Source organism: Sesamum indicum, linkage group LG4, assembly GCF_000512975.1.
Source record: "Sesamum indicum cultivar Zhongzhi No. 13 linkage group LG4, S_indicum_v1.0, whole genome shotgun sequence".
NCBI lineage: Eukaryota > Viridiplantae > Streptophyta > Magnoliopsida > Lamiales > Pedaliaceae > Sesamum > Sesamum indicum.
In genome coordinates this window covers 1,141,518-1,154,903 of record NC_026148.1, presented here as the reverse complement: position 1 = coordinate 1,154,903, position 13,386 = coordinate 1,141,518, and the positions used below count along the sequence as shown (strand labels likewise).

Sequence of the window (13,386 nt, the reverse complement as noted above, 5' to 3'; positions counted from 1 at the left end):
CTATTACCCTTAGCAAATTTACAACACAAATGCTTTGGTCTAGACCAACGTTTGGGTCAAGTTTCGTCGAATTCTGAGAACATTCAAAATTTAACTGTTTTGCACAGTTTTATTTAAGCAAGTTTGTTTCCCTTTTATACTAAGTTGTAGTTATTATTTCGCTTAGAAAATTTAACACACAAATTCTTGGGTCTAGACCTACGTCTGGGTCAAGTTTCGTCGAATTATGAGAACGCTCAAAATTTAGCTGTTTTCCACGGTTTTATTAAAACTAGTTTGTTTCCATTTTATACTAACTTGTGGTTATAATTACGCTTAAAAAATTTACAGCACAAATGCTTGGGTCTAGACCAACGTTTGCGTCAAGTTAAGTCGAAGTCTTAGAACGTTCAAAATTTAGCTGTTTTGTACGGTTTTATTGAAACAAGTTTGTTTCCCTTTTATACTAACTTGAAGTTATTATTACGCTTAGCAAATTTGCAACACAAATACTTGGGTCTAGACCAACATTTGGGTCACCTTTCGTCGAATTCTTAAAACGTTCAAAATATAGCAGTTTTGCACGGTTTATTGACACAAAATCTTTGGGTCTAGACCTTCGTTTGGGTCAAGTTTCGTCAAATTCTTAGAACGCTTAAAATTTAACTGTTTTTCACGGTTTATTGAAACAAGCTTGTTTCCCTTTTATACTAACTTTTAGTTCTTATTTCGCTTAGGAAATTTAAACACACAAATTCTTGGGTCTAGACCTACATTTAGGTCAAGTTTCAGCGAATTCTGAGAACGCTCAAAATTTAGCTGTTTTGCACGTTTTTATTAAAACTAGTTTGTTTCCCTTTTGTACTAACTTCTAGTTATTATTACGCTTAACAAATTTACCACACATATTTGGGTCTAGACCAACGTCAGGGTAAATTTTCATCGAATTTTGAGAATGTTCAAAATTAAGCAGTTTTGCACGGTTTTATTAAATAATGTTTGTTTTCCTTTTATACTAACTTGTAGTTATTATTACGCTTAGAAAATTTACATTACAAATGCTTGGGTCTAGACCTGCGTTTGGGTCAAGTTTCGTCGAATTCTGAGAACGTTCGAAAGTTAGCTGTTTTGCACGGTTTATTAAAGCAAGTTTGTTTCCCTTTTATACTAACATATAGTTATTATTACGCTTAGCAAATTTACGATACAAATGCTTAGGATTATACCAATGTTTGCGTCAAGTTTCATCGAATTCTAAGAAAGTTCAAAATTTAACTGTTTTGCACAGTTTTATTAAAGCAAGTTTGTTTCCCTTTTATACTAATTTGTAGGTATTATTTCGCTTAGAAAATTTAACACACAAATTCTTGGGTCTAGACCTACGTTTGGGTCAAGTTTCGTCGAATTTTGAGAACGTTCAAAAGTTAGCTGTTTTGCACGGTTTTATTAAAACAAGTTTGTTTCCCTTTTATATTTACTTGTAGTTATTATTACGCTTACCAAATGCATAACACAAATGCTTGGGTCTAGATCTACGTTTGGGTCTAGTTTCGTCGAATTCTGAGAACGTTCAAAATTTAGTTGTTCTGCACGGTTTTATTTAAGCAAGTTTGTTTCCCTTTTAGACTAACTTGTAGTTGTAATTACGCTTCGAAAATTTACATTACAAATGCTTGGGTCTAGACCTGCGATTCGGTCAAGTTTCGTCGAATTCTGAGAATGTTCAAAAGTTAGCTGTTTTGCACGGTTTATTAAAGCAAGTTTGTTTCCCTTTTATACTAACTTGTAGTTATTACTACGCTTAGCAATTTTACGACACAAATGCTTGGGATTAGAGCAATGTTTAGGTCAAGTTTCGTCGAATTCAGAGAATGTTCAAAATATTGTTGTTTTGCACTATTTTATTGAAACAAGTTTGTTTCCCTTTTGTATTTACTTGTAGATTTTATTACGCTTAGCAAATGCATAACACAAATGCTTGGTTCTAGATCTACGTTTGGGTCAAGTTTCGTCGAATTCTGAGAACGTTCAAAATGTAGCTGTTCTGCACGGTTTTATTAAAGCAAGTTTGTTTCCCTTTTATAATAACTTGTAGTTACTATTACCCTTAGCAAATTTACAACACAAATGCTTTGGTCTAGACCAACGTTTGGGTCAAGTTTCGTCGAATTCTCAGAATGTTCAAAATTTAGCAGTTTTGCACAGTTTTATTAAAGCAAGTTTGTTTCCCTTTTATACTAAGTTATAGTTATTATTTCGCTTAGGAAACTTAACACACAAATTGTTGGGTCTAGACCTACGTCTGGATCAAGTTTCGTCGAATTCTGAGAACGCTCAAAATTTAGATGTTTTCCCCGATTTTATTAAAACAAGCTTGTTTCCCTTTTATACTAACTTGTGGTTATTATTACGCTTAAGAAATTTACAGCACAAATGCTTGGGTCTAGACCAACGTTTGCGTCAAACTAAGTCGAAGTCTTAAAACGTTCAAAATTTAGCTGTTTTGTACGGTTTTATTGAAACAAGTTTGTTTCCCTTTTATACTAACTTGAAGTTATTATTACGCTTATCAAATTTGCAACACAAATACTTGGGTTTAGACCAACATTTGGGTCACCTTTCGTCGAATTCTGAGAACGTTCAAAATATAGCTGTTTTGCACGGTTTTATTAAAACAAGCTAGTTTCCCTTTATATTTACTGATAGTTATTATTTCGCTTAGGAAATTTATCACACAAATTCTTGGGTCTAGACCTTCGTTTGGGTCAAGTTTTGTCGAATTCTAAAAACCCTCAAAATTTAGTTGTTCTGCACGAATTATTGAAACAAGTTTGTTTCTCATTTGTACTAACTTGTACTAATTATTACGCTTAGCAAATTTACCACACAAATGCTTGGGTATTGACCAACGTTGTGGTCAAGTTTCGACGAATTCTGAGAACGTTCAATATTTAGCTGATTTGCATAGTTTTATTAAAGCAAGTTTGTTTCCCTTTTATACTAAGTTGTAGTTATTATTTCGCTTAGAAAATTTAACACACAAATTCTTGGGTCCAGACCTACGTCTGGGTCAAGTTTCGTCGAATTATGAGAACGCTCAAAATTTAGCTGTTTTCCACGATTTTATTAAAATAAGTTTGTTTCCCTTTTATACTAACTTGTGGTTATAATTACGCTTAAAAAATTTACAGCACAAATGCTTGGGTTTAGACCAACATTTGCGTCAAGTTAAGTCGAAGTCTGAGAACGTTCAAAATTTAGCTGTTTTGTACGGTTTGATTGAAACAAGTTTGCTTTCCTTTTATACTAACTTGAAGTTATTATTACGCTTAGCAAATTTTCAACACAAATACTTGGGTCTAGACCAACGTTTGGGTCACCTTTCGTCAAATTCTTAAAACGTTCAAAATATAGCTGTTTTGCACGGTTTTATTAAACAAGCTTGTTTCCCTTTATATTCACTGATAGTTATTATTACGCTTAGGAAATTTATCACACATATTCTTGGGTCTAGACCTTCGTTTGGGTCAAGTTTCGTCAAATTCTAAGAACGCTTAAAATTTAGCTGTTTTGCACGGTTTATTGAAACAAGCTTGTTTCCCTTTTATACTAACTTGTAGTTCTTATTTCGCTTAGAAAATTTAAACACACAAATTCTTAGGTCTAGACCTACATTTGGATCAAGTTTCGTCGAATTCTGAGAACGCTCAAAATTTAGCTATTTTGCACGTTTTTATTAAAACTAGTTTGTTACCCTTTTGTACTAACTTCTAGTTATTACTACGCTTAACAAATTTACAACACATATTTGGGTCTAGACCAACGTCTGGGTCAATTTTCGTCGAATTCTGAGAATGTTCAAAATTAAGCAGTTTTGCACGGTTTTATTAAACAAAGTTTGTTTTCCTTTTTTACTAACTTGTAGTTATTATTACGTTTAGAAAATTTACATTACAAATGCTTGGGTCTAGACCTGCGTTTGGGTCAAGTTTCGTCGAATTCTGAGAACGTTCGAAAGTTAGCTGTTTTGCACGGTTTATTAAAGCAAGTTTGTTTCCCTTTTATACTAACTTGTAGTTATTATTATGCTTAGCAAATTTACGACACAAATGCTTAGGATTAGACCAATGTTTGGGTCAAGTTTCGTCGAATTCTAAGAAACTTCAAAATTTAACTGTTTTGCACAGTTTTATTAAAGCTAGTTTGTTTCCCTTTTATATTTACTTGTAGATATTATTTTGCTTAGAAAATTTAACAATCAAATTCTTGGGTCTAGACCTACGTTTGGGTCAAGTTTCATCGAATTTTGAGAACGTTCAAAAGTAAGCTGTTTTGCACGGTTTTATTAAAAGAAGTTTGTTTCCCTTTTATATTTACTTGTAGTTATTATTACGCTTACCAAATGCATAACACAAATGCTTGGGTCTAGATTTACGTTTGGGTCTACTTTCGTCGAATTCTGAGAACGTTCAAAATTTAGTTGTTCTGCACGGTTTTATTTAAGCAAGTTTGTTTCCCTTTTATACTAACTTGTAGTTATAATTACGCTTAGAAAATTTACATTACAAATGCTTGGGTCTACACCTACGATTGGGTCAAGTTTCCTCGAATCCTGAGAATGTTCAAAAGTTAGCTGTTTTGCACGGTTTATTAAAGCAAGTTTGTTTTCCTTTTATACTAACTTGTAGTTATTATTACGCTTAGCAAATTTACGACACAAATGCTTAGGATTAGACCAATGTTTGGGTCAAGTTTCGTCGAATTCTGAGAACGTTCAAAATATCGTTGTTTTGCACTATTTTATTGAAACAATTTTGTTTCCCTTTTATATTTACCTATAGTTATTATTACGCTTAACAACTGCATAACACAAATGCTTGGGTCTAGATCTACGTTTTGGTTAAGTTTCGTCGAATTTTGAGAACGTTCAAAATGTAGCTGTTCTGCACGGTTTTATTAAAGCAAGTTTGTTTTCTTTTTATACTAACTTGTAGTTACTATTACCCTTAGCAAATTTACAACACAAATGCTTTGGTCTAGACCAACGTTTGGGTCAAGTTTCGTCGAATTCTGAGAACATTCAAAATTTAACTGTTTTGCACAGTTTTATTAAAGCAAGTTTGTTTCCCTTTTATACTAAGTTGTAGTTATTATTTCGCTTAGGAAATTTAACACACAAATTGTTGGGTCTAGACCTACGTCTGGATCAAGTTTCGTCGAATTCTGAGAACGCTCAAAATTTAGATGTTTTCCACGGTTTTATTAAAACAAGCTTGTTTCCCTTTTATACTAACTTGTGGTTATTATTACGCTTAAGAAATTTACAGCACAAATGCTTGGGTCTAGACCAACGTTTGCGTCAAGTTAAGTTGAAGTCTTAGAACGTTCAAAATTTAGCTGTTTTGTACGGTTTTATTGAAACAAGTTTGTTCCCCTTTTATACTAACTTGAAGTTATTATTACGCTTAGCAAATTTAGAACACAAATACTTGGGTCTAGACCAACGTTTGGGTCACCTTTCGTCGAATTCTGAGAACGTTCAAAATATAGCTGTTTTGCACGATTTTATTAAAACAAGCTTGTTCCCTTACGCTTAGGAAATTTATCACACAAATTCTTGGGTCTAGACCTTCGTTTGGTTCAAGTTTCGTCGAATTCTAAAAACTCTCAAAATTTAGGTATTCTGCACGAATTATTGAAACAAGCTTGTTTCTCTTTTGTACTAACTTGTACTAATTATTACGCTTAGCAAATTTACCACACAAATGCTTGGGTCTTGACCAACGTTGTGGTCAAGTTTCGACGAATTCTGAGAACGTTCAAAATTTAGCTGATTTGCACGGTTTTGTTAAAGCAAGTTTGTTTTCCTTTTATACTAACATATAGTTATTATTTCACTTAGGAAATTTAACTACAAATTCTTGGGTCTAGACCTTCGTTTGGGTGAAGTTTCGTTGAATTCTAAGAACGCTTAAAATTTAGCTGTTTTGCACGGTTTATTGAAACAAGCTTGTTTCCCTTTTATACTAGCTTGTAGTTATTATTTTGCTTAGAAAATTTAACACACAAATTCTTGGGTCTAGACCTACGTTCGGTTCAAGTTTCGTCGAATTCTGAGAACGCTCAAAATTTAGCTGTTTTGCACGTTTTTATTAAAACTAGTTTGTTTCCCTTTTATACTAACTTGTAGTTATTATTACGCTTAACAAATTTACAACACAACTTGGGTCAAGACCAACGTCTGGGTCAAGTTTCGCCGAATTCTGAGAATGTTCAAAATTTAGCAATTTTGCACGGTTTTATTAAACCAAGTTCGTTTTCGTTTTATACTAACTTGTAGTTATTATTACACTTAGAAAATTTACAATACAAATGCTTGGGTCTAGACCTGCGATTGGGTCAAGTTTCGTTGAATTCTGAGAACGTTCAATACAAATGCTTGGGTCTAGACCTGCGATTGGGTCAAGTTTCGTTGAATTCTGAGAACGTTCAAAATTTAACTGTCTTGCACAATTTTATTAAAGCAAGTTTGTTTCCCTTTTATACTAACTTTTAGTTATTTTTCCGCTTAGGAAATTTAACACACAAATTCTTGGATTTAGACCTACGTTTGGGTCAAGTTTCGTCGAATTCTGAGAACGTTCAAAAGTTAGCTGTTTTGCACGGTTTTATTAAAGCAAGTTTGTTTCCCTTTTATGCTAACTTGTAGTTACTATTACCCTTAGCAAATTTACAACACAAATGCTTTGGTCTAGACCAACGTTTGGGTCATGTTTTGTCGAATTCTGAGAATGTTCAAAAGTTAGCTGTTTTGCACGGTTTATTAAAGCAAATTTGTTTCCTTTTTATACTAACTTGTATTTATTGTTACGCTTAGCAAATTTACAACACAAATGCTTGGGTTTAGACCAACGTTTGGGTCAAGTTTCGTCGAATTCTGAGAACAATCAAAATATCGTTGTTTTGCACTATTTTATTAAAACAAGTTTGTTTCCCTTTTATATTTACTTGTAGTTATTATTACGCTTACCAAATGCATAACACAAATGCTTGGGTCTAGATCTATGTTTTGGTTATGTTTCGTCGAATTCTGAGAACGTTCAAAATGTAGCTGTTCTGCACGGTTTTATTAAAGCAAGTTTGTTTCCCTTTTATATTAACTTGTAGTTACTATTACCCTTAGCAAATTTACAACACAAATGCTTTGGTCTAGACCAACGTTTGGGTCAAGTTTCGTCGAATTCGGAGAACATTCAAAATTTAACTGTTTTGCACAGTTTTATTAAAGCAAGTTTGTTTCCCTTTTATACTAACTTGTAGTTATTATTCCGCTTAGAAAATTTAACATATAAATTCTTGGGTCTAGACCTACGTTTGGGTCAAGTTTCGTCGAATTTTGACAACGTTCAAAAGTTAGCTGTTTTGCACGATTTTATTAAAACAAGTTTGTTTCCCTTTTATATTTACTTGTAGTTATTATTACGCTTACCAAATGCATAACATAAATGTTTGGGTCTAGATCTACGTTTGGGTCCAGTTTCGTCGAATTCTGAGAACGTTCAAAATATAGATGTTCTGCACGGTTTTATTAAAGCAAGTTTGTTTCCCTTTTATACTAACTTTTAGTTACTATTACCCTTAGCAAATTTACAACACAAATGCTTTGGTCTAGACCAACGTTTGGGTCAAGTTTCGTCGAATTCTGAGGATATTCAAAATTTAGCAGTTTTGCACGATTTTATTAAACCAAATTTATTTTTCTTTTATACTAACTTGTAGTTATTATTACGCTTAGAAAATTTACAATACAAATGCTTGGGTCTAAACCTGCGATTGGGTCACGTTTCGTCGAATTCTGAGAACGTTCAAAAGTTAGCTGTTTTGCACGGTTTATTAAAGCAAGTTTGTTTCCCTTTTATACTAACTTGTAGTTATTATTACGCTTAGTAAATTTACTTCAAAAATGCTTAGGATTAGACCAATGTTTGGGTCAAGTTTCGTCGAATTCTGAGAACGTTCAAAATATCGTTGTTTTGCACTATTTTATTGAAACAAGTTTGTTTCCCTTTTATATTTACCTGTACTAATTATTACGCTTAGCAACTGCATAACACAAATGCTTGGGTCTAGATCTACGTTTTGGTTAAGTTTCGTCGAATTCTGAGAACGTTCAAAATGTAGCTGTTCTGCACGGTTTTATTAAAGCAAGTTTGTTTCCTTTTTATTCTAACTTGTAGTTACTATTACCCTTAGCTAATTTACAACACAAATGCTTTGGTCTAGACCAACGTTTGGGTCAAGTTACGTCGAATTTTGAGAATGTTCAAAATTTAGCAGTTTTGCACGATTTTATTAAACCAAATTTATTTTCCTTTTATACTAACATGTAGTTATTATTACGCTTAGAAAATTTACAATACAAATGCTTGGGTCTAAACCTGCGATTGGGTCACATTTCGTCGAATTCTGAGAACGTTCAAAAGTTAGTTGTTTTGCACGGTTTATTAAAGCAAGTTTGTTTCTCCTTGTACTAACTTGCAGTTATTATTACGCTTAGCAAATTTACGACACAAATGCTTGGGTTTAGACCAACGTTTGGGTCAAGTTTCGTCGAATTCTTAGAACGTTCAAAATATCGTTGTTTTGCACTATTTTATTAAAACAAGTTTGTTTCCCTTTTATATTTACTTGTAGTTATTATTACGTTTACCAAATGCATAACACAAATGCTTGGGTCTAGATCTACATTTGGGTCAAGTTTCATCGAAGTCTGAGAACGTTCAAATTTAGCTGTTTTGCACGGTTTTTTTGAAACAAGTTTGTTTCCATTTTATACTAACTTGAAGTTATTATTATGCTTAGCAAATTTGCAACACAAATACTTGGGTTTAGACCAACGTTTGGGTCACCTTTCGTCGAATTCTGAGAACGTTCAAAATATAGCTGTTTTGCACGGTTTTACTAAAACAAGCTTGTTTCCCTTTGTATTTACTGGTAGTTATTATTACGCTTATGAAATTTATCACACAAATTCTTGGGTCTAAACCTTCGTTTGGGTTAAGTTTCGTCGAATTCTAAAAACGCTCAAAATTTACCTGTTTTGCACGAATTATTGAAACAAGCTTGTTTCTCTTTGCTTACTTGTAGTTATTATTATTTTTTTTTGGTAAATGTAAATTTCATTAATATAAGTAATGGTACAGTACAACATGTGTTCTTCAATTGGTTTTTCCCTCAACCCAAGGGATACGCCATAATCTATACAATGCTCGTGTACTGATTGATGAAGGTAAATTGACACTAAGAATCCTATGTTTGACATCATTAGTGATCAGGATACTCAAAGTGGCTGGTGTCCTCTCAGTGTGTTCAAATCTCCTCAAATTCCTTTCCCTCCATATGTGGTAGACACATGCTGCAAGTAGTGTACGGTAAGCGATATTGACAATGTGCTTACCTCTCCATTTTCGCATCGCCCACTCAATATCCATTGCCCAATCCCTGTTGGGCCAGTGAAATCGAATCCTTCTGTGAATCTCAAGCAGGCACTGACGACTATATCTGCATCGGAAGAATAAGTGTGAATGAGATTCCGTAGCTCTCTCATCGCACAAGATGCACGCTCCAAGATGAGATAGTCATGGTTTATCCGTGGATGGTAGTTTGCCAAGTATTACGAGCCATAAAATGAACGAATGACGAGGTATCTTCAACGAGCCCGAAAGTAGCAAAGACCACTCTACTTTCGGCTCAGGGGGGTCAAATAATCGGTAGAGGGCCTGGGTAGTAGGCTGCCCTCCATCAAATCTCCATATCACTCGGTCCTCTCCTCCAAAACTAAATGTTCGAAGTCCGTGATGGGGGGCCACTGCCACTCTCTTGCTGAAATCACCGAACTGAGTTTTGCTGATTTTTCAATACCAAGATGATTTGGACCACGAGGGAATTGCACGATAAGTGGTCCCAAGTGGTGCCATGGGTCCTGCCAAATATAGAATCTCCCTCCATCTCCAATTTGGTAGTTCACGATAGATCGAAGGAAAGGACGAAGCCTGAGCATTTTCCGCCATCCCCAAGAACTTCCATGTTCACGTACAGTCCAAATCGATGTGTCATGTAACCGGTCTTGGTATAGCCACTAAGCCCATATGGATGTCCTGTCACATCGGATTACACACATAATTTCTTGCTCATTAATGCGCGATTCAAGGTAGAGATGTCCTTGAACCCAAGTCTCCCCTCATCCATTGGCCGACACACATCTTTCCAGGCAACCTTGGCATAACCATTAGACGTCGTACCCTTCCAAAGGAAGGTCCTCAACCTCTTCTCAATTTCATTGATGACTATCTTAGGTAATATGAATGCAGATACCCAATATAAACTCAATGGTGAAAGCACAGATATGATGATTTGTACCCGACCAGCATATGATAACGAAATCCCTTCCCATCCATTAATACGTGCATCAATTTTTGAAATAAGCGGTTGGCTCGGAGATAGATAGTTTAGAGGATATTAAAGGAAGACCCAGATACCTCATTGGAAGATGTCCCTCCTGAAAGCCTAAAATCTCCAACATCTGGTCTTTCAATTCTTGAGCCGAACGTGAAATGATTAAGTGGCTTTTATGAACATTCAGCCGAAGGCCCGATAATTCCGCAAACCAGTCCAATCCTTCTTTGAAGACTCTGATGGATTCAAGGTCAGCTTTGCAGAAGAGGAGAAGGTCGTCTGCAAATCCCAACTGGAACACCTTGGAACTCTCACTTCGAATGATAAGTGAATTGCATGTCTTGTTCAATTCGTTGCAAGAATCCCAGATGTAAAGCTTCCATAACAAGAACAAACAAATAAGGAGAAAGTGGGTCTCCATGTCGTAATCCTCTCGCTCCAGAAAAAAATCCATGTGGTTTTCCATTGAGCCCAATCGAGAATGATGTCGTGGATACACACTCCTCAATCCACCTTGTGAGCGTAGGTGGAAATCTAAACAACTGCAATACTGCTAAAAGGAAGTCCCACTCCACTGTATCATAGGCCTTCCTGATATCCACTTTGAGTGCGCATCTGGGAGGTAGGCGCATCTGGTTATATCTCGAGAATAGTTCCTGTGCTAACATAATGTTGTCCCCAATGCTTCTTCCCGGAATAAAAGCTGTCTGACAGGGGCTAACTATCTTGTCCAACAACACGCTAATTCTTTGGACAAGTAGTTTCGCAATGATCTTGCATAAAATATTGCAGCATGAAATTGGTCTAAAGTCATTAACCGACATAGGAGTATGTACCTTTGGGATCAGAGCCAAGATCGTCGAGTTGATCTGCTTCAAAAGTTTTCCGGTAGAAAAGAAATCTAGTACCGCTTTCGTAACTTCTTCCCCCACCACTAGCCAAGCCGCTTTGAAGAACCCTGACGAGTAACCATCAGGTCCCGGTGCCTTGTCTTCAGCAATAGCAAACACTGCTTGCTTCACATCGTCCGGTGAGAAAGGTAGGAGTAAATGGTTGGCTTCCTCATCAGTAATATAGTGTCTTGCCCATGGTCTAAGGTAACGAATATCCATTGTCCATCATCGTCTAGTACCTCCTAAGAGGTTCTGATAATATGAGACAAACTCATGTGCGACCTCTTCTTGGTCCGAGTGTGTGTTACCATTCTCATCATTGATCTGCAAGATTCTTCTCATTGCTCGTCTCTGTGCAATCTTACGAAAGAAAACTCAGGAACATTGATCTCCGTCTTTCATCCACGGCATTTTGGCTCTCTATTGCAACATGATTTGTTTGAGTTTTGCCGCTTTGGCATAAACGAGTCGACAACAATGTTCCAGCAGTAAATAGAGCTCATTCTGTCTATCGGAGCTCACCAAATGTTGTGCCTCATCAAGAAAATCTTTGGCTAGTTGGACATTCAGTGTCAAATCCCCCTTATTTCTCCTCTGCAGTCTAAAGACTGGTTTAAGTGCCTTCAATTTACGTGTCACGGCATACATTGTACACCAACAATCTCATGATGCCAAATGTTCTGTACAATGGGGATAAATTCAGGTGAACGGGCATGATAATTATCAAAGCGAAACATACCTCCATTATGCTGCTGTGTATCCCCATGTAACACCAGTGGTGAGTGGTCAGATGTCCGTGGTGTGAGACTATGATAGGATGAGGTAGGGAACTGTGCCAGCCAACGATCATTAATAAGAATTCGGTCCAACCGCTTCCATAAACTCCGCGTGGATGAACTACAATTATGCCATGTGAACCATTCACCTTGCAAAGGAAGTGGAATCAGCCCCGCGTCCAGTATGCCGGCATTAAATTCTTCGGTGGCCATCCTAATATCTCCTGAAATGCCACATACCTCGTTAAGTTCACGTACAGCATTAAAGTCCCCTCCTACCATCCAAGGGATATCGGTGCACTGCTGAGCGAGTGACTCCAGTGCAATCTACAAACTCCAATGGTCAATTACCTCAGATGCACCATAAACAACAGTAATGATAACAGGTTCATTGATAGTCATATTAGTAACCCGACAGTGGATAAACTGATCATCCAATTCTAGTATATGGACATCAACAACAGTATCATCCCAAGTTAGCCAGATACGATTTCCAGCAGAAGAATAATCGACAAACCATTTCCATTGCGGAAGTAAGAAAGATTGAATACGTACAACATTACTCAATCGAACTCGAGTTTCAAGAATGCCAAGGAAGTGTAACCTGTACTTAGAGACAAGATCCTTTAAAGCAAGCTGATGTCTCGTTTGTTCAGCCCATGGACGTTCCACACAACGATGTTCAACATGGATTATTATATAAGGGGCTGCTTGTGTTAGGACCCCCCGGATGTTCATCTGCATCATCAATTAAGTGCAATGCATCATAGGTATTATAAATAACAATTGCCTTACCCCTCTCATCTTGCTTGGAGTAATTCCGTTCGATATTAATCGCATCTGCTTTGGGTATGTTTACAGCCACTGGTTTTGTCGTCATTTTTTCCTTAACCGGTGGTTGTGGCGGTGGTACCGTGACTTTTGGCACATACACATTTATTGGTGGCTTCGTGAGTTTATGGGTCTTGTTCATTGCAGAGTCCTTACTCATATGGTCCCAGTGTCATGCATGTTGTGCACTTTGGCGGGAGCCATTCGTACTCAATATCAATTTTGCAAGGTATCTCCCCTCCATCTTCCTTTAGTACCATGACAATAATATGTTTGGTCAACTTATGTGTGATATCAATCATCACGCATACATGAGCAAAGTCCAGTCTCGTGCATGCTCTCGTAATCGTGTCAGGGTATAGAGGCTTACCCACACCACTAGCCACCGTGCTCAAGCCTTCTGTTGTCCAGAATTCCATCGGAAGATGCCTCAATTTAATCCAAACGGGCAC

General features: G+C 36.3%; 1 protein-coding gene across 1 annotated transcript; it reads right to left on the bottom strand.

Annotated features, from left to right (window-relative positions):
- LOC105159810 lies at positions 11,963 to 13,094 on the bottom strand. Its single transcript, XM_011077009.1, has 2 exons — positions 12,894 to 13,094; positions 11,963 to 12,430 (listed from the first exon to the last, which is right to left on the bottom strand). Exons 1-2 carry the CDS (start codon positions 13,092 to 13,094, stop codon positions 11,963 to 11,965), a joined length of 669 nt encoding a protein of 222 aa, XP_011075311.1.